Genomic DNA, 24,470 nt, shown 5'->3' on the forward strand with positions numbered 1-24,470 from the left:
GTCTCTTTTCCCTCCTTTTACAGTAACTCACATTAAGTCCAGTAACCTTCCAGCTATTTTTGAAAACTAAAAAATAAAAGTCTGAATAACACAAGGAAAATGACAGAGGAATGTAAACAGAAAAAAGCTACCTATTAGAAAATTAACACAGCTCCTCACACTCACAGGAGGCAAACCAAGCTCAATCATACAGATGTGTAAAATGTATTCAGACTGCATGTATTGTGAATTACTAGAGAGGTGATACAGACCATAACCTATAGTGGAATGGGCCAGGAAGATATGGGTTTGTTTTTTTTTTTTCCTTAATTAATACCAGGAAGTTGACTTCCTTCTCAGGGTTTTCATTGACTCTTGTCTCCCAAGACAGAAATTGGTCCTCTTGCAGCCCTGAAGTCATAGTCTGAGAATGTCTTCAAAAGCAAATCTAAGGAAAAAAAGTGTCTTTCTGTGGTCAGATGATTTTCTTGAACTAAAGAAAACAGGGAAGCCCTAGAAAACAAAGGCATCTTAGTTGTTGGTGTTTATCATTCTCTGGAATTACTTATGGATTAACTGGGAAATCATCCCTTTCAGATTTTTTTCTTTATGAGAAACATCTGCATGAGGAACAAAACTGAACATGACTTGGAGATTCTAGTAGAAAGCCTTACTAGTGATGATGGTAATAGCATCATATACTTGAGCTTCATTTATTTGCCTTCTCCTGCATTCTATAGATCTTGTGTCTGACATGCTGTCATTCCTATCAGAGAAATGAGAACTGGAAAAACAATTACAGCTATTATTTTACTTCTGATTTCTAAGCACATTTGGAAGATGACCTGTGACAGAATTATCACCACGTGAATTCTCTTAATTTCCCATAAGGAAGTCAGAAAAAAAGATTTGTGTTTGCTTTTCTGAATTTAAGTAATGATGAGGCCTCTATACTTCAACTGAAGATAAGAAACTATGACGTAGTTTCTTTCCTTTTCAGTGACTTGGCTGCCAATGTGAAAAGGCAGATAACCACAGCCTCTTTCTTCTCTGTCAGCATATTTCCACTGTTAAATATGACAGTGTGCTCTTATTTATTAAACAAGTGAGGAAGAAACCAAGCAAAGCCTCAACTGATGGAAGAACCGAGGGAGATCAGTCCCCCCTCTCCCAAGACACACAGGCCTAAAGCAGTCAAACCTACCAGCTAGATTTTGGCAAGACAAATAAATTTCTAGGAAGGGGAGGAAGAGTCTGAAGACGAAAAAGAAAGATGAACCCCCTTTATAAACATAATCTGCCAAGTAGAATTGTGAAGTTTCTAAATAGATGGTAATTTTGCAAAAGTAAAGCTAGTATAACAGTATGTATGCAGAATGAAAATGTTATGAAACTTTTACTAAAAAAATCTCAAGAAAGGATGAAAAGTTCTAAGAGCTTCTTTCAACTTATCTATACACCTACATACCTTTTCACATATAAAGAAGACTGGCTTTGCAGATAACAAAATAACAGATGGCTAAGCTCTGGCCTACAATTACAAGCTCCTAACTACTGTCTCCAATTTTGCATATCAAACACAACAAAACACTAATGGAGAGTTTGATGCTAAAGCAGTGCACTAATGGAGAACTATCCAGACACAGCTGCAGGTGAACTGAACCTGACCATTTCATCAGTTAACTACTGCTAGTTTTAATAGTCATGGTTTTAGAAAGCACAAAAGCAAAAATAAAACTGCTTGAAAGCTTCATGATAAAACTAAACTATGAGTGCCACTGATAATTGTATCATTCCTCATTCTTCTCATATTCATCTCTAATATTTTACCATGGTTTCAGCTGTACCTATCTCAGGGTATCAAACACTGGTTTAAGACATCAACTGAACCACTGACAAAACCAAAGCAAAACATGCTATGGACTATAGGTGAGTGAAAGGAAAAGGCCACCATTTTTGACATTTTGCTTATATATTAGATTTTAAAACCATATTCCTTTTTAATTACACAAATGAATGTTAATCAAAGAATGTTTTGCTTGCTTTAGTTAAAAGCTAAAAAGTTAAATATGCCAAACAAGAAGACAGTCAAAACTGAAAAGAAATAAACATGCAGGCAGAGGTAATAGTTATCATATTTCTTTGTGCCAAAAACATTGCAGTGCAAGTGATCCAGATGCAGAGAGCATCACACATGGACAGCTTAAATTTCAATAGTTGCCTGGTGTTTTGCCAATCTTTTCCTCTGTCTTCTTTTCCTGGCTTTCCTGCACTTCTAAGTCCTCCTCGGGTGGGTGGATTACTACTGAAGGAATATCATCACTGGCAGGTGACACCAGCAATTCCTTGCCCTGAAGCGGGCTTGGCTGGGCACTTGTGGTTGGGCTGGAGGGTGGTGTGTTTTGAGGGGTGGTTACAGGGGTTGTACACCTTGAGGCTGCCGGGGTCCCAGCTCTTGAAGAAGGAAGAAGGTAACTGAGAAGAACCGACAAACGGCTGTCTCCTCTCAGGGAAAGATTGGAGGCAGAGAGACCTGTTCGCAAAGAGTGGCGGGAGGCTGAAAGGCCTTCCCCTGAGATAAAACAAATGGAACACCATGAGGCTTACAAAAGGGATAGATTATATTAAATTAAAACAAAACAAACCAAACCCACACAGATACAAATATGCATTAACAATTTGCATAGTAAATTGCAAGCTTTATGGGCCAAAGTGTCATACTCATGCAAGTGAGATAAGAGCAGATCTGATACCAGACATTAGGATAGTCAGAAATTACTGAGGAGTACTAATTAGAATCCCGAAGATCTGAGGGAGAAGATATTATCTTAAGTCAGAGTAAGACTGGTTAACAAAACAAAATTTATCTCTTGAAACTGACTCTTGAATTTCTCTAGAATTCCTTATTCCAAATTGCACAGCAGCTGTTAATCCATCAAAAAATAAACTAAAAAATCATTAGCAACCAAAATATTACAAGACTTCTGTTAACTCTATCTATTAAATACAAAGAATTATTAGTTTTTTAAAAAGCAATCATGACCAAACACATCTAAATGTGTTAAATACAACTGTCTTCCAAGAAAAGTCTTGTTTTACTGAGAATTTTCGCAGGCAGCTGTAGTCTAATGTATATTTTTGAAGAGGGCACAGAAATGAGATACACAGCCCCTTCTCCATATCCTCTTGCTGTGACTTACCAATAGCCACATATGGCTAAAATCAAACATTTCTCCAAAATCCCTTGTTACTTTTGTTGCTCTAGTTTCCATGTCTCACTAATTTCTTAAGAAGAGAACACAGTCTTGTGATGGTTCCTTCAGACTGGAGTTTGTAATGGATTTTTCATTTCTTCCTTAAGCAGGAAGAGACACTGTTTATGCTCATATTAGTACTTCCATTAAAAGGTTTAGTGATACCATTTCTCCCATTTGCCACAAACACTTTTCCTGGGATGACCAGTCTCCTCGAAAACATTACTGATGACTTCTCCTACAATCCCTGAAATCCAAAACATGCTGGTTTCATGTACTATGCCATCAAAAAAAGAAACAGGAAACTAGACACATTTACTCTCACATTTATACCAAGCACTACAGAGAGCAGTAAATTGAACAACCCCAGAATTAACAAAAAAGAGGTGCAGAAAGCATGCCTAGGTAAAGGTCACATACATTCCGCTCCCCGCAAGCAATGAAAGAGTGGATCCTACAAATACAAACCTGATTCAAGAACAAAAGCTTGAAAACTCAACTATTAAAACATCAAAACTGCATAGCATTAAAGAAAATAGGACCAATAGAGCAGATTTGGTTGCCTATAATAATCACTACAGTAATAACTAAATTCCGTAAGTATACCTGATAAATCATGAACATGTCCTAACACACACAAGCCCCTAAGGAGCCTAAGAACTAATATGCACACATGCATGTTTGGTTCACCAGCTCATTAGAGGGTTAAGCATAATAAAAAGAAAAGTAAATCAGTATATGCTGACAAGGAGCTCATCATATTATACTGGTTTCTTGTTTCAGTATATATCCCACAATCTTTTGTAAAAAGATATTAATAATAAAATGCTCTAAAAAATGGAAGTGATACATGAAAGATAACTGGCAAAAAAGATTATACCTGGGGATACAAGTGTTCAAGGATGGGCAAAACCAAGTCTGTGTGTGTGAAATTTTCATGTTTGCTGAACAAAACATGTAAGTCAGGAGTTACAGGAGACATTATGCTCTTAATGAATTAGCTGCATTTTCATTCTTAAAACATAAATCTGAAACTATTAGAGAAATATTTAAGCATAAGTCATATATGCACTGGTTAACAAAACAAAACCATCAGCAAGCTAAGGCATTTACTGGAGAATACTCCAGCATATGCAGCTCCTAACAAGCACTGAACTAAGTGAAACATACTCTAAGCAATGAGGCATCTTTCAAGACAGAAAAGGAAGTTCTCTTCAAGGACTGATTAATGGAATCGGAATTCATTTTTCACCACAGTAAAAATTTCATTTTTTCAGAGTAAAAATAAGTATGTGTCTTACTTAATGCAAGACAAAAGAAAACAAAAGAAAGAGATGAAAATAGAAGCTCCATAAAAACACATGAATACAAGTAAGCTGCTCTGTAGTACATATTGCTATTTAGAATTTGGGACTGGATGTCTAGAATAAATTTTCAGGAACTGGTTCAAAAAAGATATGGTGCAGCTTCTAAGAACATTGCTATTACCTTTGCTGAGTTTAGGATTTTTGTTCCCATTACACCCTTCTCTTCAAAACAAGATAAAAATAAAATGTACTAGCTAACAGTACTACTGTCACCATTGGCATAGCAAACTTCTTGTCAAAAGAACGCAACACTGTGTTAAAACACAGTAGTTGTCAGCATCACTGAACTCAGGATCACTAAATCTCTTGTGCAAAGACTGCAAAAGCAAGTAGGATCCATCTGACACATGTGTAAGTTATGCCACAAAGCTGAAATTCCTCAAACATTGCATATTTTATTTAAGCATATACCAAAAAATCAATGTGTGTCTACTACTATGCTTCAAAATAATAATGCATGCTGTGGTACACAGGCAGGAGTAGAATATTTGAGTAAATTAAAAAGTATCATCCACAGCTACACATCACACACACACTCATTGTTAGTTCTTTGCTTGTCAAGAAGGAAACACTTATCTGTTATTACCAGCTGACCTTTCCTTCCTCTCCCAGTGAGAGCATCATTTACCAGGTTAGTAAGAACTGGAGGCTACAACTTATCTCACCATTTCGTTCAAGCAAGTGAGGGTCAGAATGTTTCTTGCCTATATCTGCGAAAGACCGAACTAGAGGAATCCGACTGCTGAATTTCTTCTCATTCTGATGATGGTGCCTCTTCAGAAGAGCCTCTCTCACATTCTCTCTTATGGATTCATCCAGCTGGCCAGAGGCAATCATGTTGTCCAAAACCATATCTACATAATAATAACAAAAGAAGAAAATTATATAGAGAGATTTGATAGCTACCTTTCGCCTCACCCAAGCACTGTAGTTGCATCAAATAATAAAAGAAAATCAAAATCTGTTTAAAAGAAAAGTCTTCTCTTTAGCAAAACCATCTTCAAGAATCCACAGGAAATTTTCAGATGTCACTAAACAAGCAAATGTGAGAAAAAGAAAAGCACAACATGCAGATCCAAGAGAGGGTATTTATTAGTAGCATCATTTCAAGAAATGTAAGGTACTAAGGTACTTAGAATATTATAATCTGAGCCATTTACTTTAACTTTCAATGGAAAATCACTTTCAAAAAAAGTATTAATTGTATTCAACAAACCTACACTAGGAGTGAGTACACAAAGACAAACACAATGGAAAACAGACATGACAGTTTTAACCTGGTGTTCCCTATTTTAAAAGTATATTCAATTACATAAAAGTGAAAGTTGCTATAGAATGATATGCATTACACAACTCCTGTCATCTTCAGATGAGACTCTTTACTGAATTTCATGTGATTCACATGCTTTAGAAGAGGAAGTATGAAATAAAACCTAGGAATATAATCTAAAACTAACTACTCATCTGTCAAACAACATCAAGTTTCAAAAGGGCATCTCACCAGGAAAGAAAACCTAGACATGAGGGAAAATATCTACTGTGTTTCTTAATGTTTTAAAAAATAAAAAATATAAAACAAATTCATGAAAGACCTCAACCTGTACCAAGAAACACAAACCTATGTGACACATTTTTAAATATATTTTCCCAGTTTTAACTAATGTATTGAGACTTAACTGCATTGTTAAACTGAAATTGCATAGAACTTCTCACAATGAAAAATGTTAGGGCTCAGGGTAGGGCTCTGTCCTGGCTAACAGAACAACATGCAGTAAAGTGTCTGTCAGCACAGTGCAGCTTCTTTCTGAGATCACTGGTAACACACAGCCACTTGTTACAGATTCTCAAAAGGAAACCTGCCACCCTCCCTCTCCTGTTATGAGTAGCAAACAATATTACCTACTAGGTATTGCTGGCTCCTGGAAACAAGACAGCACACTTGTATACCAAGCACTGCTAAAACACATGCTTCACAATGGCACCTAAAATTAACTTGAAACAGATTGACACAATCTCTTAAGGCATCCTTGCTGCAACTCAAGTGCCCACTACCCAGAGTGCTGGTTACATGGAATTCAGCAACTACTTTCCTTATGTATTAAGATTATTGCTAAATTCGATTACTAAAAATAAAATTAAAAATCAAATGTTACATTTACAAAGATGTACTGAACACTCTTGCTCAGTAAGTCAGATAAATAGGAAGGCAATACCACTTTCTTGGGTGAATTTCAAGGATTTTAGAAGAAGAAAACATTTCAAGTGCTGCCAAAGTTTTTAAGGCCAAAACACTTTGTCCTTCACGCATATGTTGGTCAACCCTAAGTCTAATATGATTCCTGAGAAGGCATTCCACTGTGTGGTACCTATAGCAAGAGATACCAGGAAAATTATGTAGGACTAATTCTAAATTCATTTAAGAGCAAGCAGACATATATAATGTATATATATGTGCATGTGTGTGTATGTATACATATATACGTATGCAAAATGACCATGTATTGTATCCAAAGCTGCCTGTATTGTATCCAAAATGACCATGTGATTAGTGAGGACACTCAACAAAGTAGGTCAAACAATATGTACAGCATTTATTTTTGCTCACCTCTTATAAAGGTGAAAAAATTACCAGATGTGCAACAACCAAATGCACTAATGGCATCAAGTTAACATCAGCCAAAATATGATTAATAATTATGGTACTAAAGTGCACAAATAACTCCTAAAATGTTCTGGCAGATATTTACAATTCATCTGTAGAAACAAAGACAGAGAACACATTAAGGGATTAGAACATAAAGGCAAGTTCTGGGCCTCATCCTAAAGTACACACTAAAGAGCTCTTACTCATCCACTTTTTAAGTGATGTTTGTAGGACCAGCTCCTCTCAACCAGATCAAGAGAAGTGCAGCAAGCATGCACATACCTGTTTCTTCAACACAGTATTTTCAAGAACATAGACATCACCAAAACCACCTCAAGTTATACACCAGAATTTAGGAATAAAGTATTTTTTAAAAATTTTGCTGCAACCTGCTATCTCATCAAGTGTGTTTGCTCTCATGTCCAACATGACCGTCCCATTAAGAATACAGCTCCGCAGTTCAAAAAGACTGTGCAGAGACAGAGTCGCTACGTAAGGCTTGCTCCACCGATCACCACCGTCCTCAACATCCTCTTCAAACTTCAGCCACCTGAAATAAATTCATAAGTACACATTTATATTTCTCCTGGAAAGAAAATTCAGCAAGCAGTCCCACTCTTCCAGGTCATTTATTCTATGTCATTAGGCATGACACAGAATAAAAAATCCCATGAAATCATACCAGCTTTCATTTTCTCAGACAGCCCAACTGATTAACATTTTTATCAGGCCTTAATAACCACACTCAACTGTTTTAGTTTTTACCCATTTTGTTTCTTTGGGCTTGACCAATATCTGTCTATTCACATGTTCTTGTGAAGAACATGGCTGTCTGCCTTATTACCTGATTTGCATCTTGATTTCATTAGTATTTTAGGATTAGAAAGCTGTCTGACACCTATCATACAGGATGGTCAAGTCTCCTAAGGCTGCTAAGTCAGACATTTAAGAACTAGGCAATACTGACACATGAAACTCTAAACTGATCTGGATTCCCACTCACAGGCATTATGCAAATTGAGTTTCTACAAAAGTTAACGTGCAACAAGGTAGCTGGAAGTACTGAATGCAGAAGAATTCATCACAATGCATAGGTAGAAGGAAGCAACTAAACTAGTAAGGGTCAAAACCCATCATGGCATTCTATAATGTTCAGGCATGCAATTTGCCACTACCCAAAAAATAATAATACCCAATTTTCTTTATGTTTGAGAAAAAAATGATACTAATATATTGGCAATAATATACCAAAGTGATTTCTGAGATTGCAAATACCACACTCCATGGACAAACACCCATATTTATAACTTGGCATACTCCTACCTTTCAAAATGTTTGGTATGATCAGTTTCAAGGAAGAGAACACAGTACCAGAAAGACTGAGGGTCTCTTGAAATCAATATCGATTCTTTCAGAGTTTGACAAGGAAAACTAAAGTTTTGGGTTGCTGTGCATGAATTGAGTAAACAACTCCTACAGATTAGTGACGATTCTAAGCCAAACCTGTTTTGCAATTCTTTAAAATAAAATTACTGTAAGATATACCTTGAAACAATCTACCCCAAACATACCTAGCAGTTTCTCTCCATTCATATTCTTCTCCATCCCGGAAGCAAAGTTCATCCATTTCAGTGAAGAGATCATGAGGAATGTGTTCATCATCATCTTCAGTACCCAAGATAAACTGCACTCGTTGGGACGGTGTGTCTTGAAGAAAAGGAGAAACTAAATAATTAGAAGAATTCATACTTCTGTGAAATAAGAAACATTACATAACAGTAAAATCTCCTGCCCTCAGCTAGAAATCTGCAGGACAACATCCTCTATAAGAGGGAAGAGGAACAAAAGAGACCTGTATATGTCTTTAAAAGAAGGTTCTCTGAAAACTTTGCACTGTTTCTGAAAACAAAACATCTGGAAATCCATGTTTATGAAAATTAATCAATTGTTTTTTTGGCTTGTCTGTAGATTGCCAATATAAAAATTAACATAATCAACAAATTTGGTTTAAAAAAATAGAAATTAATATACCAAAACACTAGAAACCTTGTTTGCATTTTGAAAACAAAATAATTAATGGCATCATGACACAAGACACTGAAGAAGAAGTTAAAACAAAACAGGGTGATGGAAACAAACAGCCTTACTTACAGATCAGCTGCCCGAGCCATAGTTCAAGACAGTCATCAATAAGTAGCCAGGCACTGACTATTAGAGCAGTAGATTTTTCTGGGATTTGTTGCTATTTATGCAGGATAAAATATTTTCATTGCATGGTTGGAGTAGATTGTATAAATTAGCATAGGAAAGTAGAAAACTATGTAGCTGAAGGGTCCAGAAAATATTTTAACTTCTCACAGTATAATGCCTAAAACTAACTATCCTTACTGATCAAGTAATGGATTTCAATTAATATGAAGAAAACTTTTAAAAAAACCAATTAAACCACATGATTTTAGAGATACTTTTAATACTTATACAAATATTTTGTTTCAACTCTAGTGAATTTTCATATTACAAGGGTTCAATAAATGTACGAGTTGCAATGTTATCTCAAGGAAGGTCAAAGATAGAAAATCCAGGTAAACCTCAATTTAATTTTTTTTAATGTTCTCAAATTTTACAAATCTTAACTTTTTTCACTGAAACATCACTCACAGCTGTTAGATATGAATATACAACTGTAAACTTCTAGTGTAGAAGGAAGATGGGCCTTTTAAATTTAAACATAAGATCTGAATTACTAACCAAGTTCATTCCAAACTGAGTTTTGCCTTAGCATTTTTGTTCTGGTATATACCACCATCCAGTAGCATCATTCTGAAATGTGCTCTTGAACACAAAGAACATTCATTATTAATTAAGATCTATAGCAGATTGTTTCCATCCCAAAACCAATACACCCCAGAATCCTGCTGAACCCTACGCATGCAATATGCAGAAGCAACCAGAACACAGAAGGGAATTTCTGTCAACTTAATATCACTTGTTTTTTCAACAACTGTGCAGCAAGACTCTACAAACATGATGTCCATTATAATAATCTGTATTTGGCAGGGGAAGCCTTGAAGATGGTTGAAACCAATAACTGTAGGAGAATGGTAAAAGGAGATTTGTCAGAGCATTTCCATTTGAAAACTCCTTTGTTTCAGGTACTGGCCTCATGTAGAACATGCTGCGAGTCACTGAAAAGTAATAGCGCACAACATTCAGTGCCCACACTGAAATTCAAACATTGCACCAAAATCTGCTCATTCATGGCAGTTTAGGAACTAAAGTGGACTTAGGGTCTTGAATTAAAACTGCTAAGCACACTGCCAAATAATTTCATTTCAGAGAATGATATGACAAAATTGTCCTCCCTTGAAGATAATGAGTGGGGGAGGGTGGGGGCGGGCACTTTGTGATCCAAACCAAAAACTTATGAGGCAGTGCAATTCCTTTACTAAAAGACAGCAAGAAGGCTGAAGTAAATATTTAAATAAAATAAGATCAATGATCAAATTACCATGGCAAATGCTGCTTTTCACAGCTACATGCTTAGTTTCAAAAATCACAGGAAGAAGCATACACGACTACACAATCTGAAAAAAGGTGTCTAATTTAAATAACACAGATTTTCATGCTACAGGAGAGCATTACAAAGCTCTAGTCTAACCTATTCAGTGCAGGCTGCTGAACATTCATGCAGACAGCTGGACCAAGTCCAACAGCATCTGACTTAGATAAAACAGAACCACAAAATCCTTGTCTGATTGTACACAAAAAGACATTAATTACAGCGAGAGTGAAAGAAATAGTACAAAACAAACAACATTTAAGCACAGAGCAGCTACTACAAATTTATTTTCAGGAGACATGAAGAACACACACAACAAACTTCTTACCATATGATGGAGATTCTCGGCCATCCTCTCTATCAGTTTCTTTTTCTCTTTTTCTTCTGTGGTGCCTGTGCCCACGATGCCTATGCCGTCGACGGCCTGGCTTGCCAAGTGGGACGTGAACTCCGATATACACAGCTCTGTGGCCTTTTCAAGAAAGTTTAAAAGGACACAAGAAAACAAAAAATTACCTACTGCCCAAATTTAGTATCTACAGACAAGGGATTTAAGAAATAGCAATCCAAAAGCACATGACAAAAATTACCTTTAGAGAACTAACATGACCATTTCCTTTCTGTCCTTCCAGAATGTCAAGGAACTAGTGCTAGACTCATTTCTCTGATAAATTAGGTCATATTCTTATTCAGTTTAACAATTCAGTTGTGAAACAAATAATACAGACATATAAGCTTGACCTGTAACACTGAAAGAAGCTACTTTATAAAAAATTACATTTTAGTCCTCTTTTTTTGCAGGGATTCTTATCAGGACAGTTGTAAGAATGGCAAAATAATCTCCTGGTTCAGCTTGTTAACTTCATCAAGAAATTACCCTTTGTTTAGAGTCAGCAAGTAGTTCTCTATCCTTGAAAGAGCTGCCAGTATTTTCTCAAATAGCACATAACACCTCAAGGTGAAACTGATGTTCAATTACACCATTAACTTAGTATCAGGAACAAAAAAGGAACTTCAATTTTGAAAGGTATGAAAGCAACTTCAAATAACTTCCAGAGATGTTGGGGTGTTTTTTTTTTTTCCTGTTCTAGAACATTCTAATAAATTTAGGAGCACATCCTCAAATTAATGCATACTGCTCTTTAAGACATGTACTTTCAACATCTTTGCTTTTCCTTTCCTTTTGACATCAAGACAATGCCAGCATCAACATCTTAGCAAAAGGTATCAATCAACTGACTGTTATGAACATATAACTACCATGTCTCCTGTCATGCAGATAGCATATACAATAGGCTTTTCATTGCTATTTAAACAAACAATCTCAGGAAGAGACAAATTAACTACAACACGAAATACTCTGTTTCATGGTGTTGAAGAGTTATTACAGAAGACCGACATTAACCAAAGGAAAAGGAAGTGGTCTTCCAGCTCTTAGACAAATGCAAATTCAGCAAATTTACAATAGGCAGGCAAGCCCTAGAAGTTGTGACTACACATACACACACACAACATATATATATGTGCGTGTGTGTGTGTGTCTAGTGCACATGAAGATGTTGAAGATTCCTGGTGATTACAGAGTTTTGAAGAAACAAGTGGTAAGATGTCAAGCTTTTTTCCCAAAAAAAGAATCCCTGAGCCAAAAAAAGAATCCCTGAGCATATCTTTATAGAAGTTTTGTGTATTTTTACAGTGCTACATGACTAAAAATACAAGCAAAAACTATTAGTCACGCAAGTAAGTTCAACATTTAATTAATTTGGTCAAAGATTCCTTTTCACATAACAGGATCCAATTCTTGACACACTTCCAACACTAGTTTAATTAGAGTTGACTGACTGGCACTATGACCAAATCTGAAATTAAGCATATTAAAAGCTATTTGTTTCCATGTAAGAGTGGAAAAGAGATTAATTTCTTGAAGCACTCATCAGTCCTATTTATAGAGAGAAACTTGTCTTTTGTGAGTTTCTTCCAACAATACCTGGCCCCTGCCTGGCAGCCTGACCTCTGCCCTCCATGACTGCTATGCACAATGCAATTCCCAGAGAAATTAATGCCAATGTGACACCTATAAATCACTGCACTTGGTTTATATATGTAATGTGATCAGGGGGCATCATTAACAATGGTCATGTTGCTGATGCTATCACGATACAATATTCTTATGCATAGGGAAAGCAAAAGTATGAGGTTCAAAAATAACTGCATTACTCACCACATTCCACTCAAAGCTGCAACTGAGTGAGCCACCACTCACTGCAAGTGCTGTTACTATGTCTGTTAGGGTTTCTGTTTTATTTTATATATTCAGTTAGGAGGTATCAAACTACAGTTTACATATACACTCCAACAGTTCTATTTGTTGCCGAAGTGCTGGTTTTTTTGCAGAAACTATTTCTTCCTAAGAGAAACAAGCACAGTTCTAGTAATAGAGTATTTTATATAAGTGCTTGCTTTAATATTGTTAATAAGACTGTTTTAAGCATGTGTTTTGACCACTGCACTAAAGAAAAAAAAAAAGAAAACCAACCTTGAAACTGTTCAGGATTTTACTCCCTGAGAAATAAGTACTTCCACATTTTAGTCTCTCACTGTTCCCACAAATAAGAGACAAAAATTCCTCACAGATTTTCCAAGGATCTCCATCTTAAACAATATATCTTGCTATTGCAAAAACTGGCATTTGTAATGGTGTGACCATGTCCACAGTGAAAGACCATGCTGCTGCATGGAAGAGAGGTGGAAATGATGAGTCTCTCTCCTTTTACCTAAGTGCACTGAGACAGAACTTTTTATTTTTTCCGGTAGAAAAGTTTGGAGGAGAGCAGATATGCTGCAAAGACACAGCTAAAAGCTACAGAAAACTGAGCTGAAATAAGCAACAAACAGAAGGTGTTTTTAAGCAAGCTGTGTCCACAGCAAATGGCTATTACTACCACAAAGACCACAGAATCGTGTCCAGGAGCCCCACAGCTGCCTCAAGCACACCAAGCAGGCACTGCCAACTTAGTAACCCAGAAGCTCAGTCCACAACCTACATGTGACTCCAAAAGGAAGATTTAAAGGAAGAACCTTCCTGCCACCCGAACAAATGAGCGTTACACAGAGACAGGGAACAGCCTAGCCATGGGTTATGATGCTGCCCCTTCAGCCCACACTGCCCAGAAGTGACTACTGTGAGACTATTTCCTCACACAGACATGGTCTTGCAGGCAAATGTAAACCAAGAATACCTTCCCCAAAGCACTTCTGTATATGTAAAGTGTTCAGACATCTGCACGGGTATTTTGGGACTAATACGAAGTGTTGATGAGCAAATTATTTTCAGCATTTATAAAGTAAAATGGATCGCAATCCAATGTAATCCCATCAGAATAACTTTAAGAAAAACCTGATGTTGACAAAAAGCCTCTGAAATATTTTTCAGAGCAAGCAGTGAGGGTGGCAGTACAACAGACTAACCAAGAAAAATTTACCTACAGCAAACAGAAGTTTATGAGAGCACCTGACTGTTCCTTAGGAAAAGGGACCTTCATTCTGGTATCACAGCCATAAATAAATAAATAAATTTCAACTACTGTCTAGAAAATCTGAAACTACTGCTGGTGAGTATACTGTCATGATTACCCAAAAACAAGGTTACAGACATATTCAACTCCAAATGTGGGACAAAATTACATAATAAAAATTGGACAAGCTTAACTTTGATTCTAACTCAACAAAGCAAAGTATTGAGAAGCCTTCTAAAAATAAGACAGCTGCACTGAATAGGTCTGCGTCTCCTTAAGTTTCGTTATTCACATAGGAGTAATAATGTTTGCAGATAGACAGATGAAGATTTATTTATAAATATAATTTATAAGGAAAGGAAATTGAAACAAAACCATGGCATTTTTTTTTCCTTCATTCCCTGTGAATTGGGTGAAACAAGTTATTTTTCAGATTTCATATTTTTAAGAAAATTTTGGTTTGGCCAAAGAACCAAACGTAAACAAAATAAAAAACAGACCTTCAAGAAAGGCAATTAATATAAAATTAATATATCATCAGTGAAAGCATTGGAAAAAAATTTAACTCCAAAAAAGCTGGGATTCAAGTTTCTAGCTTGGGGTGCTATTTTTACAAGGGACACAACCTTTACTTGAATATTGTGTTTAAAAGTTCAAAAGGTACATCATGTGACCTTCAAAGCTTCATTCACGTAAATGTCTGCAGCACAGTACCACTTTCAAACAAAGCTTCTTACAGAATTACTATAAACCAATAATCAATAGAATTAGTAGACTTCCCAATACTAAACATAGTAATACAAAGCTCAAGAGATGATTGCTCATTTTAATCCAGCATGACTTTATCCAAGCTTAGCTCTCCAAATCCACTGAGAGTATTTACTACTTAAGGCCTTAATCAATACAAAACAAACTTAAGTGTTAGGATCTTGAAACGTGTCTCCATCACATGGTTGGTCTCACTCCAAAAGTCAGTTTGTGTAAAGTCCTGTAACATTTACAGAAAAGAAAATGCTCTACGTTTCCTGATTTCTCCCAAGCTCCTATGAAAATGGTAATAGAAGATTTCTGAAGTCTGAGAGAGATCAAAAAAAATGCCCTGATATCACTAGGCATTCTCTTTTCACACAGAACCTTCTTTTTTCTTTGGGTAGATGCCTTCAAAGCTTTATAGAAAGAAGGACATTGTTCTCCATCTTAACAAGGAAAAGCAAAGGAAATCAAGTTTGTGTCTATGTGGATTCTCAAACCCTGTAACTTAGAAACTTGAACTAAGAGTGATCATATAGTAATGACGCATGTAAGGACTATCTGGAGGTGAGCTGCCTAGTCCAACCTTGCTCAAAGTACAACCAACTCTAAAGCTAAAGCTGTGGTTTTCATCAGTTAAGTTAGGATGACAGCCATCCTTCTACTAATTTTAAGGATATATATTCTACAGCCTAGCTAGGCAACCTATACCAACCTATAGCAACACACTACCTGGAAAAAAAAAATCCTAATATCCAGCTATCACTTCCAATATAGCATCTTATGTGTGATCCCCCTCACCCTTCCACAATGTACCATTGTGACCCCATCTTCCCAATAAGCTCTCAAGTCTGCTGAAGACTAAAACTCTGTGATAAGAATTACTGCTTTTTCTGAAAATCTTCAAATAATAATCTGAAATTGGATAATTTATTTTATATAGAAGCCTTTTTTAATCAAAAATGCCATAATCTATCTCATTCTAGCATGGAGCGTTCCAGTATGGAAAAACTGGAGTATCTGCAAGAGAGATCCTAATCCATTTGTTAAGATCATAAAAGGGGGAAGAAATCCAGCTGTTTGATGTCTGAACTCACATCACCAAATGCATTACCCTAGTAGGAAAGATCTGGAACACAGCATCTCATTCCTTGGTATTAATTTCCCTTACATCACAGAGAGTACTTGTATGCACAAAAATAAGCTCAACGCAATCTACGAGCACAACTTTTTGTGACCTTTTCTGTCACAAGACTGCTTTGAAGGTGGAAGCACAAAAATGGGAAAAAGGAGAGGGATAGAAGAAGTAAGAGTGAGAACAGAAGTGTCTTTTCTTGCCATTAAAAATTTCAGCGCCCATAGGATTTCTCCAAATATTCTTGGTTCTGCTAAAAGTTAAGGAAAAAGAACAATGCCTCTACAAACACCACCCCCCTTGTTTATTTATAATGAAAAAATCACTCAAGTCACTAAGTCACAAAAAATACTGCTGCTAATTTTCTAATTAAAAATAATGCCTTATTTCTGAAGGATGCAATTAAATGCACAAATTAGTATTGATAGTGAAGTTCCTGGCATAAGAAAGAAACTAAGTATTTCAGAACAAACTGCATTTTCACTTATTTTATAAACTTCTCATGCACATTCCCAAGAAAGAGTGAAATTATTTTCTCCAGAATTAATGTATCAAAAGTGAATATAAAATAATATAATCTTGGTCTTCCACACATCAACTGACTACTAAGAAGTCCCTTAATTACCAAGGATTCTTCTTGTTAAAGGAACTATTTAACAAAATCTATCTCTTGCTCTCAGAATTAAACATTTGAGATAAAATTTTCTAACCTAACCTGTAGAAAGAAGTAAAGAAAATTATTTCATGGGATAGCTGCATGCCATGACTGGAACCCAAACATTCTCCACAGTACAGCATATTTTAGAATCCACTACACAACCTGGGCTGTACTCTGAAATCTCCTGCTGATCCTAGCAATCCAGTCTCTCTGAGAATACACTCTTTATACTTGAACTGATAAAACTGAGAAGCACAATCCCAAACCGTAGTCAGCACAGCACAGGGTACAGTGTTCAGGAAGAGTGTTTTCTCACTATGTGACCAAGATTGGCATATTATGCTGACAAAAACAGTAAATGCCAGATTTCTCATTACACACAGAAGTGATTTTTTTCTGACTTAAAACCAAATGAGATCGTAGAGGCATTATAGAGAAAAAGGCACTGAATACTTGTGTTAGATCAGTGATATTCAGGAAGGCCTTATCAGCAACTACATTAAATATGCAGGTAGAAACAGTAATAGGAAAAGCTTAGTGCTGGGTGGCAGTGCCACACAGGGATTCTGGCACAGACTTCCATCTGTGGCTCACTGCCAGCACCCATCTCCCTTGCCAGGGAAAGGAGCCAGCCCTTGGTAGTGATGGGAGGGAGGACAAGCCATCCCTGCACTGCACAGCCAAGCCAGGCCAGAGCTGGGCCCCACACTTTATCCGAGCTGAGGATCCTTGGTGCAGCCTGTCTCTGCAGCAGAGCTCAGGAAAAAGGACACACACACAGGGTCATTTCAAAGAGTTGTTTCTGTTGGAGGAGAGAAAACCTGGAAATAAGCAAGTGGAAGTCTCATTAGCATTCAAGACTAGCCCTTTGTCCACTAAACACAACATAAAACCACAGAATGGTTTGGGTTGCAATGGATCTTAAAGATCATCAGTTCCCATCCCCCTGGTAAAGATACAAGGCTTCCACATTCTAACACTGTTCTTGTTAAGTATTTCATAAGAAACTTCTGAAATTAAAATTTTCTGACTTCACCAATGGGTCACAAATACATTGCCATAACAAATTTGATCACACCACTCTTTTGGTATGAAAAGGTTATGAAAAGTCATCAAGAAGTAATAGGTTGCAGAATCAAGTAGTCTCTTCTGCCTCGTCTCAAAAATTTTATATTTGAGTGATCTGGGACCATTGAGTTTGCTGTAAGTTTTAAGTTTTGGTTTGTGCTGTTTGATAGATTTTCAGTGATCATATTATTTAAATAATAATTTTATGTGTGTTTCAGATTATAAAACTATTACAGTTTGCAGTTAGCTGCCTTTTTATAAAATTTCTCATGCATTCAGAGCAAAAACATTATATATTGTTCTCTTAAATAAAAGAACTTAGGGAAAAAATTAGGACACAGTTTATGTCAAACACTTTTAAAAAGCTTCAAATTGTGAAACACTTGTACAGCAAGTCTTCTACTTAGATACCCAATATTCACCTAAGGGGAGAAAAAAACCAGGATTGTTTGATTACTTGTCCTTGTCAACTAAGATTAAGTGAAAACCACTGTTCTTTTCTTAAATAAAAATTAAGGTTCATCAATGTATGAGATAATAGCGTCACTTAAAATGTAAACATTACTTACACCTGCCACAGGATAATGTGAGAGTAGATAGCTATTAAACCATCTTAACTCCTGAAAGCTGGTGCTTGGATTTATGCCACAGAAAACTAGTCTACCAAGACACACATTCCCAACCTCAAGATTGTTGCTGGAATGAAACTTCTGTTATGTGTAAACTGCTTATCTTTGCTACGCCTGCTAAGAGTAACAGAATGTATCCCTTTTCCCTTACACTGTATCTAGCAACTGTATCCTCAAATCAAGGTTGAAAAAAAAGTAGCTACACATTTTAAAAGATGCATCCTTGTAGTATCAAGCCAGACCAAGTTGAGGAAGTTTTCCTTAAACATCCTTTAACAGAAAATACCTTTTACAAGATCACATTAAATACATCTGCCATTAATATTCTTGCCTTAATTCCAACTCCTGGGTTACTTTGTTATTACTCTCATTCACTGCAGCTCTAAGAGCCTGGCATCAAGTTAAGAACATTAGGTGCTCTTAAAAAAGGTTATTTTAAGATGTTATTCCCTTTTCTAGCTCTTCTGTAAACTGACATTTGTTAATTCAAAATAAGGCCTTAGAGCCTCAGTAAAGTGCAGTACCTTTATTTAGTACACACACAGTCTGCCCACAATTGCAGTTTACCATCTCTAACCATTCCTCTTTTATGGGAAGAGTGTTACGAAACAAGCAGCCTGTGCCTAACCTTTCTAACCTAAACACTGTCACTCCAGACAGGTACCACACTCTGCCAGCCACCATAAATAGAATGCAGAGCTTGAGAAGCTTCAAGCCCAAGATCTATTTTTCCCTTTAGCATTTGTTTCTCTTTCCATTAACATTTCATCACAAAATTTCCAGAACATACAACACTAAGAAACTGACAATACCAAGACACCTTCCCTTTAGTATTAAGAGCAAAATTATGCCCTCTGCTGTATCAAACCTATCAATATTAGTTTGTACATGCTTTAAAGAGGTCAAGTATCACTTGTCCATGTGGGCTTTAGAAAGTGTGGTGCTTCACACCAGAGCTGAACTCGATGCACTGTTTGCTGACTCTCCTTGAAATTACATCGATGCATACTTCCGTAAAGGTTCAAAATTCCTAGTACTCCTTTTCAAGTCACCAGAAACACATATTGAATGACCAGACTGAAATAGTTTAAAGTCTTAAAACATGTCCAATGTCCAATGCTTTAGTACAGGGCTCCCCAAGCCTATGAGAAAATATTAATGTCAGAAATGAAAAATAATGATAGTTGGAATGGTTTTACTGCTTGCAGCCAACAATGCCATTTCTGTCCTTGTAGGATTTTGATATCAGAATTAAAAACAAAACCTAAAAATTCCACATACCTACTTTCATCATAATAGCTTATAAATAATGAACTCTTTAAACAGAGCTGTAAGTTCACATAAATTTAACCTCTAGAACACCCTGAGTTTGAAGAACCCCAGAGAAGGTAACTATATGAGCTGAACAATCACACTTACATACCTTTTTCTCTTTCATAAAGGAAAGAAAAAACATTTTGCTCTTACTATGGAACAGTTTTCACTATGATAAAAGTCAAATTATATGGTGCCCCTCCCTTGCTCCATTCCACCAATAAAAATTTAATTCTTACAAACTTACACAATACTAAAAAATATATGTGAACACCAAGAACAATTCCTATTTATGTGAGAAAATGTGTACCTATATACAGCTTCACATATGTGATAATACTACTGGAACTTTTTTTTTTTTTTTGCCAGATACTTATTAGTTTTTTGTTAAAACTCTGTATAGCCAGCCCCCTCTTACACCGAGATACAAAAACTGGGCAACTCCAAAATGAGTGAGGGAGATAAGGTGCATGGCTAAGAGCAAGGTGAGGACAGTGCGATCTCAACTCCTGCTTTCAAAAACACTTACATTGACTCAATTGTTCATTGGACAGCAGTCTACATTTCACCTGAATTTACTCTTTGGCTATAGGTAAGACAGGGGTATTTTCCATAGCAGTCATCCAAGTGCTTAAATTGCTTCAAGCAGCCTGAGCCCCCTGACCTCCCACCCAGTATCTTGATTAACTGCAGTGCTGTACGAGCTGAAGCACTCTACAAGAATGTGCTCTGAAAGAGACTGGGGAAGGGATCTGGCTGCACATTCCCATGTCATTCTTTGTGGTCGAAGTATTACAGCTGCTAAGGCTGCTGCCTCCAACACTACTCCAGCTGGATGCCTGATTCCCCTTAACCCCTGCCTCCCTGCAAAACATACACACACTTTGTCTGGGTCATCTCCTGAGAAAAGCAAGAGAAAGAAATTGAGGAGGAGACAGCTAAAATTTCCACTGAAGATTCAACTGCAGAAACAGCCAATGCAGTGGTTTCCCTACAGCAGAACCCCATCTAAACCAGCACTGTCACAGCCTCCACTGCTGCATCTCTCAGCCCCACATCCAGGCTTCCTTCCTCTGCTCAGCTCTGGCACACATCCATCTGTTTGGAACTTTGGGTGCTCAACAGCTGAGACCTTGACCATCTTCCTTTGTCAGACTGTTAAATTTTCCAATGGCTTAACAGACCTAGCTGGGCTTCTGGTTTGGTCAGGCCAACAGAAGTGTTAGCACAAGACAGAAAACAGTCACAGAATGAAGGAAACAGATGAAGAGTATGACTGCAACAGCAGCAAACAACTTCAATCACTTTAAACCGTCTCCTGTTATACCACAGTATGAGAAAAACGTCACAGAAACTGAAATCAAATTTTCTTAGCCAGAAACTGCTGCCATTATAGCTTTCCAGTGTGCTGAATCAGTACAATTCAGTGAATCTACTACTTTCTAGCATTCTGCAAATGTTAATTAAGCTTCAGAGTATTCCAGGTGAAAGGCAAATAATGAAGACTTTAACACTGGATCTCTCTAGTCTTTTCCTTGTTCATTAAGTAGCATCCATGAATCCTCATCCCAAACTGATTTGTTTTCAAGTAAGAAAAAAAGTCATGCCTTAGATGAAATATCTAATTTTACATTCTGCTACATGAAACTAAATTATTGCCATTTTTTATTGCTAAATGTGGGATCCTGAGTCAAATAATGAAGACTACCATAATGCTTTACTGAGAGCACATTGTGGAACATACAGCTTACTATGGAGACAGAAGGACAGTTACACGTCTGTTCAGACTCTCAGTATTTGAAGTGCATGACCACAATCACAAGGACACTTAACTTTCAGAAAAGAAAACAAACATCTCCCTCATGACCCCTGTTTCCTGACTTTTAATTCTGCAGAACGTGACATCATTCATGCTGGAAAATTACTTACCAACAGGAATAATTTTTTTCAAACCTAAGTCTAAGAAACAAGCTTTCCTCTGAAAGCTTCAGTAATTTTTTTTTTTTTTTGGGGGGGGGTGACAGATTAGAGCAGTGGATATTTACCAGCATGAACAGAGACAAAACAGGGCAGATCATCTCTGCCTTTCACCAGTTTTACTCCCAGAATTTCACGATAGCCATAAAATTTTGATTCCTTTTAGCCAGAAAAATTCATCTTTTATCCCTAGGCAAAAAATGTATGTTATGCAAACACAAAACCACCACAAACTTACTCTCTAGTTCTTCTTTCTCAAAATTTGTATTGATAGTAGAGCTGATTTTGCCCATATCCACAACAGCTTCTTCATCATGACCCTGAAGAAACAAGACACAAGTTTGAGTTACAACTAAATAGAACTACTTTTTTCCTAAATATGTTCTGAGACAGTATGCCGTCACTGAAAACCTACCCATCCAATTTTTCAAGAAAACATTACACTGCATTGAAGGAAAAGAGTAAATCAACAGACAGGCTAAAATACCATCAAATTTCCTACTGCAGTGCTCTGGGATTCCATTACAATCAGGACACACATTTCAAAAGTGCAGTATTCTTTTAGCATTTTATTCAACAGCAATCAATCTACTTCAATGAAATAACTGGTAAATTTATAAAAAGATACAGAAGTTAATATGGAGAGATCTCAAGCTCTTCTCTTTAGGGAGCAATTCCTGTGTGAGATTTTCCAGCTCTAATTTATAGCTTTTTGCTACAAATATGTAGCAAAAAGGTTAGGTTATCTGAGGTCTTTCCTAGACCAACAGCTCTGGAAAGATCAAAATAACTGCTTCAGGTTTCAACAGCCAGCTTGTTAACCTAATTCACTTCTTTTTTTTTTTCCTTACAAATTTAAAAAGCAGCAGTTTCCACCAGACCTTTTGGGGTTCCAGTACTACTGAAACCACACCACTCATAACGTGCAGTATTTGAAATAGATATAGGCTTATCTCTGAACATGTCCTCTAATCAAAGTTAGCACATCACTAAAGCAGACCTGAACCGCAAAACTGCCTTTTGCTCAGTCTTGACAAAAATGAAGTAACTGAGTAGTAGAAATCTCGAGCCCATCCAGACATGACATCAAAACAACACTAGAGTTGCCTTTCTCCACATGTTTTCATTCCTTAGAATAAAGTCCACTTTTCACAGCTCACAAATTACCTCCTGACAGAGCTGGTTCTCCAAAAGAACAACCACCTAAGGGCAGCTTTTAAATCCAAATATAAGGGCTAAAGATCACTGGCCCTGATCTTCCTGCTCCCTTGAGAACACACTTTCTTCCTTAAGTCAGGCCTAACCATCATGAAATCAGATAAAAAGCACCTAAGAAACGGTGTGGTTTCTTTGTTGTTTGGGGGGTTTCTTTAGCTTTTTTATAACAACTCAATTAGTTTTCCACTGGATCAGCTCACCAAAGTGACTTCTCTTGTGGCCATATGACAGCCAGATCCACCACAAGTTTATTTGTTTGATCACTGCTTCTAGCAGCAGTTACATTGATCTGATGCATTTACATCAATCCACAGAGGATCTGTGATAATGGGTTCATGAGGGAAAAAACAGAAGTCTAAATCAGGAGCCTTACAGGAACTGGGAACCCTAACAGTGTTGACATTCAACTAAACTTTGGTCTTAGAATTATGCAATTGCTTTATATACAGAACAAATTTGTCACCTCACAGGAAAAGTGGCAAGGATGAAAAACAACATACCTGTGTGTAATAGGTACTAAAACACACTGTCTCAACTCCCACTCACAAAAAAAATCTTTTTGAATGCAGAACTCCTTGATCTTAAAAAATATCTTTATTATAGTATATTGTGTGCATATACACACAAAAAAAAGTATTTAATTACTGAGGAAAGAAGATTAAAGAATATGAAGATGATGAGCACCACATGCTGGGAAAAAATTCTGTTGAGGTTCTAAAAAGGGTTACATGCAGCTAGACCCAAAAAACCAAAAGCAGCTGGCACTATGTAAGTAAGTAAAAACACAAGAAGAAAGAGTAGCACATGGCAGAATAAACCTCTGAAAACTAAGTACAAGTCAATTCCTGAGCTGTATCCCTGAAAATAGGATTTTCCAGAAAGGCATTACACAGTAACCTATCTATGTCACTACTGCTGCTTGGTAGTGACAGTAGAGTTTTGCAAGCAGGTTAGAAAAATCAAAACCTACACTCAACAGAGCGACAATTAAAAAAATTGAGGCAATGTCTGTTGGGCAAGACCATGAAAATGTTCCAAGGACCTCTTAAAAAAAAAGTGGTAGAAATTTTTCAAGTGTCATGGTAATAAGATGGGAAGGGAGTATGGGGGTAAATAGTATATTCCTGTCTCCTACACATCAAAATTGAGTGTAGTATAGAACACTCCTGCTCACAGAAACAGATACAGTATGTACGCTACCATAAAACTCCAAGTAGAGATGGAAGCAGATGGAAGAATTACAAATTCTCTGAACTACCTTAGGTGGTTTTTTATATAGTAGAAAAATAAAACCCCTAGTAATAAGAAAAGTGCTATCAAAATCTGTTCCACAATTAGCTTCATGGTTACAGCCACAGATTGCTGAAAAATCCTATACCTAAACACACGCATCCCCAGCAGTT

The 24,470-nt window shown here is 36.7% G+C and overlaps 1 protein-coding gene across 8 annotated transcripts in view; it reads right to left on the reverse strand.

Annotated features, from left to right (window-relative positions):
- SLC4A7 (solute carrier family 4 member 7) overlaps positions 1-24,470 on the reverse strand; it is a 91,747-nt gene that overhangs the window by 33,974 nt on the left and 33,303 nt on the right. For 4 of the 8 annotated variants that reach the window (XM_064414916.1, XM_064414931.1, XM_064414921.1 and 1 more), the window contains exons 2-6: positions 22,088-22,169; positions 11,132-11,275; positions 8,816-8,951; positions 7,634-7,794; positions 5,266-5,454 (exon numbers count right to left, since the gene is read on the reverse strand). In XM_064414916.1, coding sequence (XP_064270986.1) covers positions 5,266-5,454; positions 7,634-7,794; positions 8,816-8,951; positions 11,132-11,275; positions 22,088-22,169 — 712 coding nt within the window. The other 4 variants (XM_064414934.1, XM_064414928.1, XM_064414950.1 and 1 more) reach the window with 3 other exon arrangements.

The sequence above is a fragment of the Passer domesticus genome, chromosome 1 (assembly GCF_036417665.1).
Source record: "Passer domesticus isolate bPasDom1 chromosome 1, bPasDom1.hap1, whole genome shotgun sequence".
Lineage (NCBI taxonomy): Eukaryota > Metazoa > Chordata > Aves > Passeriformes > Passeridae > Passer > Passer domesticus.